Genomic DNA, 6,000 nt, shown 5'->3' with positions numbered 1-6,000 from the left:
GGGGAGCAGGGAATGGGGCAGGGGCCTGTCCCCTCTAGGGGGCAGCACATTATGTGGGTTAATGGGAGATGGGTTAATCCTGCCTTGACCTAATCCCACCCATCCCCCTCCCGCTCCCAGCTGTCTCGGGTCAGGGAGAGTCCTGGATATTCATCTGGGATAGCAGAGAAGGGGATTAACGTCTCGGCAGCAGAGCTCACCCGCCCCCGAGAAGGGATGACAGGGAGGAAAAATAAATCCAGCTCTAAAGCAGAGTGGGGGAGGGGTTCTGCGTGGGGAAGAACCCAGGAGTCCAGGCTCCCGGCAGAGCTTCTGCAGAATCGGACAGTGGGGATCATAGCCGGCACCCCCCATAAGGCACAGGCCCCAGCCCCATTCCCTGCCCTGGGGCTGTAGGGGAGCCAGTGCCCCCTAGAGGGGACAGGCCCCAGCCCCATTCCCTGCCCCCCTGAGCCAGCCAGTCCCTACCCTGGGGCCGGGTGGGAGCCGGCACCCCCTAGAGGGGACAGGCCCCTGCCCCATTCCCTGCCCCCCTGAGCCAGCCAGTCCCTACCCTGGGGCCGGGTGGGAGCCGGCACCCCCTAGACGGGACAGGCCCCTGCCCCATTCCGTGCCCCCCTGAGCCAGCCAGTCCCTGTCCTGGGGCCAGGTGGGAGCCGGCGCCCCCTAGACGGGACAGGCCCAGTGTCCCAGTCCCAGCCCTGCTGGTGCCAGTGCTGATGCCTCGCTGTCTGTCTGTCTCATCTCCCACAGCTCTCTTTAACCTGATCCCCGTGGGACTGCGCGTGGTCGCCATCCAGGGTACCAAGTCGGGGCAGTATATCGCCATGAATGCAGAGGGCTACCTCTATACCTCCGTGAGTGTCATTCCCCCCACCTGCCCTCCCTCCTGACTAAACCGACCATTGGGGTCAGTAGTGGGATCGCAGGGTTGTATATGTGCCCTGGGTCCCAGAGCGGTGGAGTAACCAACAGGGCGCACGATCCTCTCTCTTCCAGCAGGGGGCGCTGCCTGCAGGGTGAGTCTAGTGGTGGGTCATGACAGTGCATCCCTAGGGAGGCAGATCAGAGCATCCATTGGTGTCAGCCGTGGGATCACTGGGTGAGCCCTGGAGGGGTGGGTTGGCCGTGGCTAATAGGGGGGCAGTATCAGCTCTCTGCCAGTAGCTGGGGCAGTGGAGAGGGGTCCCTCCATACTTGTCAGGTATCCCTGCTCCCACAAAACAGCCCCCCATTTTTCCCCATGTGGGGTGCTCTGGGATAGGAGTGCCCCCTCCTAACTCTGCCCCACACAATCTCCTTCTTCAGGCCCCATGGTACCAGGGCCCTTGGCGTATCCTTCCCTCCCCTTCCTCTGATGCTGAATTAAATTTAGCAGCTGGCCTGATTTTTAGGGAACCCCTGGGAGCGACCAAGAAAATCCCTGCCCACAACCGGGGAGAGAGATGGCTTGCACCATCAGCCATCCCCGTACGCTGTTCTGTCTGCCTGTCCCCGTGCACCTCTGTCTGTCTGTCTAGGCCTGTGCACGCCTGTCTGGCCGTGTCTTTCTGACTCGCTTTCCCTGTCGCTTTCCATCGCACAAGTGAAGGCATTTCTCCTGCTAGGCCCCCCGCCTCTCCCCAGCCATGGTGCGCTGTGGAGGTCAGCGACAGCTGGGGATCGCTGAGCTTTCGGTGTGGGCAGGGGATAGCGGGATGGGAGGGAAAGCAATGGTGAACGTGGCGCCATGACACTGACAGGGAAGGTAATGGTGAACATGATGCTGATAGTAAAAATAATGGTGAAAGTGGTGCTGGTAGTGAAAATAATGGTGACTGGTACTGAAGGTGAAAATAATGGTGAATGTGGTGCCGACATGGAAAATAACTGAGCGTTGTGCTTATAGTGAAAATAATGGTGAACATGGCACTGATAGTGAAAATTACAGTGAGCCTGGTGCTGACAGTGAAAATAACTGTGAATGTGGCACTGATAGTGAAAATAACAGTGAACATGGTGCTGACAGTGAAAATAACTGTGAATGTGGCACTGATAGTGAAAATTACAGTGAACCTGGTGCTGACAGTGAAAATAACTGTGAATGTGGCACTGATAGTGAAAATTACAGTGAACCTGGTGCTGACAGTGAAAATAACTGTGAATGTGGCACTGATAGTGAAAATAACAGTGAACATGGTGCTGACAGTGAAAATAACTGTGAATGTGGCACTGATAGTGAAAATAACAGTGAACATGGTGCTGACAGTGAAAATAACTGTGAATGTGGCACTGATAGTGAAAATAACAGTGAACCTGGTGCTGACAGTGAAAATAACTGTGAATGTGGCACTGATAGTGAAAATAACAGTGAACATGGTGCTGACAGTGAAAATAACTGTGAATGTGGCACTGATAGTGAAAATTACAGTGAACCTGGTGCTGACAGTGAAAATAACTGTGAATGTGGCACTGATAGTGAAAATAACAGTGAACATGGTGCTGACAGTGAAAATAACTGTGAATGTGGCACTGATAGTGAAAATTACAGTGAACCTGGTGCTGACAGTGAAAATAACTGTGAATGTGGCACTGATCGTGAAAATAACAGTGAACCTGGTGCTGACAGTGAAAATAACTGTGAATGTGGCACTGATCGTGAAAATAACAGTGAACATGGTGTTGATCGTGCAAATAATCGTGATCATTGTGCTGACTGAGAAAATAACTGTGAACGTGGTGATGATAGTGGAAATAATAGTCAGCGTGGCCCTGGTAGTGAAAATCATGGTGAATGTGGTGCTGATAGTGAAAATAATGGTGAACGTGACACTGACAGGGAAAATAACATCCATCCCCACATAACCCTTCTAGTCAGCCCACCCCATCTACCTAATTATCTATCCAGCCCCATAGATCCCTTCCCATCCGTCCATCCATCCATTCTCCCTTCCCCGTACACCTCTTTCTGTCTTTCTTTCTCTGAAATCGCCCCCCCTTTCTCCTGCGTCTCTCACACACAGGGGCTGCATAATTCACAACCCCTCAAACCCGGTCGCCCTTAATGGTTTCCCTGACGGGCCACCCCCCAGGTCTGTGGAATATTCATCTCACTGCCTGCTAGCCAGCCCCCCCCCCCACACACACACAGCAGCCACACCCCCGCCCCTCGCTGCAGCCCGGACACCCCAACGCAGTCAGGACACTTGGACCCTGGCCCCAGGCCGTGATGCCACTAGCCGGGGTCTTCCCAAAGCTAACTGGGGTCAGAGTAGCTCAGAGCTTCCTTTCGAGGGCAGCAGGGGGCGCTCTCCCCCGGCAGGCAGGACTGGCCCCAGGGCGGCGCTAAGGGGCGCTGTGGGGCAGGGAGCGGGGCAGGGGGCTCAGCAGGGGGCGCTCTCCCCTGGCAGGCAGGACTGGCCCCAGGGCGGCGCTAGGGGGCGCTGTGGGGCAGGGAGTGGGGCAGGGGGCTCAGCAGGGGGCTCTCTCCCCTGGCAGGCAGGGCTGGCCCCAGGGCGGCACTAGGGGGCGCTGTGGGGCAGGGAGTGGGGCAGGAGCTCAGCAGGGGGCGCTCTCCCCTGGCAGGCAGGGCTGGCCCCAGGGCGGCACTAGGGGGCGCTGTGGGGCAGGGAGTGGGGCAGGAGCTCAGCAGGGGGTGCTCTCCCCTGGCAGGCAGGGCTGGCCCCAGGGCGGCACTAGGGGGCGCTGTGGGGCAGGGGGCGGGGTTGGGGTCTCAGCAGGGGGCGCTCTCCCCTGGCAGGCAGGGCTGGCCCCAGGGCGGCGCTAGGGGGCGCTGTGGGGCAGGGAGCTGGGCGGGGGCTCAGCAGGGGGCGCTCTCCCCTGGCAGGCAGGGCTGGTCCCAGGGCGGCGGTAGGGGGGCGCTGTGGGGCAGGGAGCGGGGCAGGGGGCTCAGCAGGGGGCGCTCCCTCCCGGCAGGCAGCATTGGCCCCAGGGTGGCGCTGTGGGGCAGGGAGCAGGGCCGGGGGGCTCAGCAGGGGGCGCTCTCCCCTGGCAGGCAGGGCTGGCCCCAGGGCGGCGCTAGGGGGCACTGTGGGGCAGGGAGCGGGGCAGGAGCTCAGCAGGGGATGCTCTTTCCTGGCGGTCAGCAGGGGCCCTGGTGAAACCCAGGCGTCCGAGCCAAGGTGCAGCTCTGAGACCCATCACCTCCCTGCTGAAAGACAAGACCCCCAGTTGGTCATTACAGCCCCCCACAGACATTGTTCTTTCTTTCTTTCTTTCTTTCTTTCTTTCTTTCTTTCTTTCTTTCTTTCTTTCTCGCTCACCCCATTTCTCTCCCTCCCTCCCTCTCCCAGGCTGACTTCACCCCCGAGTGCCGGTTCAAGGAGTGTGTCTTTGAGAACTACTACGTCACGTACTCCTCCGCCCTGTACCGCCAGCGCGAATCCGGCCGCTCCTGGTACCTGGGCATCAACAAAGAAGGGCAGCCCATGAAGGGAAACCGAGTCAAGAAGACCAAAGCCGCCGCCCACTTCCTGCCCAAGCTGTTGGAAGGTGAGTGGGGGAAGCAGGAACAATGGGGTGGGGGCTAGGGCAAGCAATGGGGGATTTTAAATAGAGACACCCCACCACCCCCCCGGTGTCTTTCTGTGTGGTAGGGCGGCTGGAGCAGCCAATCCCACGCCATCCCTCACTTCCTCCTTCTCATTGTGTGTCTCTCTCCCTCCCCACAGTGGCCATGTACCACGAGCCGTCGCTCCATAACGTGGTGGACCCCTCGGCGCCCCAGAAATCAGACGAGGCCGGGGCCCCCAGCAAAGAGACAGCCAAGCCCCACAAGGCGACGTAACCCCAAGGGTGGGGAGGGGCGTCGGCACTGCTCCAGCAGCGCCCCTCCCTCGCACGTTCCCGCTCTGCCCCTTCTGCTCAGGACACCTGCCTACCTACATTCAACCTCTGGACCTCAGAAAAAAAATGCCATCGAGGGTGTAATACCCTTTGCCACCACTGGGAGGGCGACATTGCCCTGCTGGAGAAATAATTTGGGGTGTGTGTATATATATATATATATATATTATATATATATATATACACGGTCTTCCATGCCAGCTGAGAGCATGATTCCTTGTTGGGCCAACAAGGAACTGACATTGGGAAAGGTTCTGATCTATGCCAGCTTCCTTTGCAGCAATACGGGTGTGATGCCTTTTCCCACCAGTGGAGGGCGACATTGGGAAAGCGTCTGATTGCCGCAATACGAGTGTGATGCCTTTTCCCATCAGTGGAGGGCGACATTGGGAAAATGTCTGATTGCCGCAATACGGGTGTGATGCCTTTTCCCACCAGCGGAGGGCGACATTGGGAAAACGTCTGATTGCCGCAATACGGGTGTGATACCTTTTCCCATCAGCAGAGGGCGACATTGGGAAAACGTCTGATTGCCGCAATATGAGTGCGATGCCTTTTCCCACCAGCGGAGGGCAACACTGGGAAAACGTCTGATTGCCGCAATACGGGTGTGATGCCTTTTCCCATCAGCAGAGGGCGACATTGGGAAAACGTCTGATTGCCGCAATACGGGTGTAATGCCTTTTCCCACCAGCGGAGGGCGACATTGGGAAAACGTCTGATGGCCGCAATACGGGTGTGATGCCTTTTCCCGTCAGCGGAGGGCGACATTGGGAAAACGTCTGATTGCCGCAACACGGGTGTGATGCCTTTTCCCACCAGCGGAGGGCGACACTGGGAAAACGTCTGATTGCCGCAATACAGGTGCGATGCCTTTTCCCGTCAGCGGAGGGCGACATTGGGAAAACGTCTGATTGCCGCAATACGGGTGTGATGCCTTTTCCCATCAGCAGAGGGCGACATTGGGAAAACGTCTGATTGCCGCAATACGGGTGTGATGCCTTTTCCCGTCAGCGGAGGGCGACATTGGGAAAACGTCTGATTGCCGCAACACGGGTGTGATGCCTTTTCCCACCAGCGGAGGGCGACACTGGGAAAACGTCTGATTGCCGCAATACAGGTGCGATGCCTTTTCCCATCAGCGGAGGGCGACAT

At 57.9% G+C, this 6,000-nt stretch overlaps 1 protein-coding gene across 1 annotated transcript in view; it reads left to right on the top strand.

Moving 5' to 3' along the window:
• FGF11 (fibroblast growth factor 11) overlaps positions 1-4,786 on the top strand; it is a 4,947-nt gene extending 161 nt beyond the window's left edge. Inside the window, exons 2-4 of the mRNA XM_030548201.1 lie at positions 754-857; positions 4,293-4,491; positions 4,671-4,786. Coding sequence (XP_030404061.1) covers positions 754-857; positions 4,293-4,491; positions 4,671-4,786 — 419 coding nt within the window. The remainder of the gene's footprint in view (positions 1-753; positions 858-4,292; positions 4,492-4,670) is intronic.
• Positions 4,787-6,000: the final 1,214 nt, after the last annotated feature.

This window comes from Gopherus evgoodei, unplaced genomic scaffold (assembly GCF_007399415.2).
Source record: "Gopherus evgoodei ecotype Sinaloan lineage unplaced genomic scaffold, rGopEvg1_v1.p scaffold_88_arrow_ctg1, whole genome shotgun sequence".
In the NCBI taxonomy this organism is placed as follows: Eukaryota; Metazoa; Chordata; order Testudines; family Testudinidae; genus Gopherus; species Gopherus evgoodei.
Note: the sequence above shows the minus strand (reverse complement) of the source record. Positions and strands in the feature narration are given on the sequence as shown.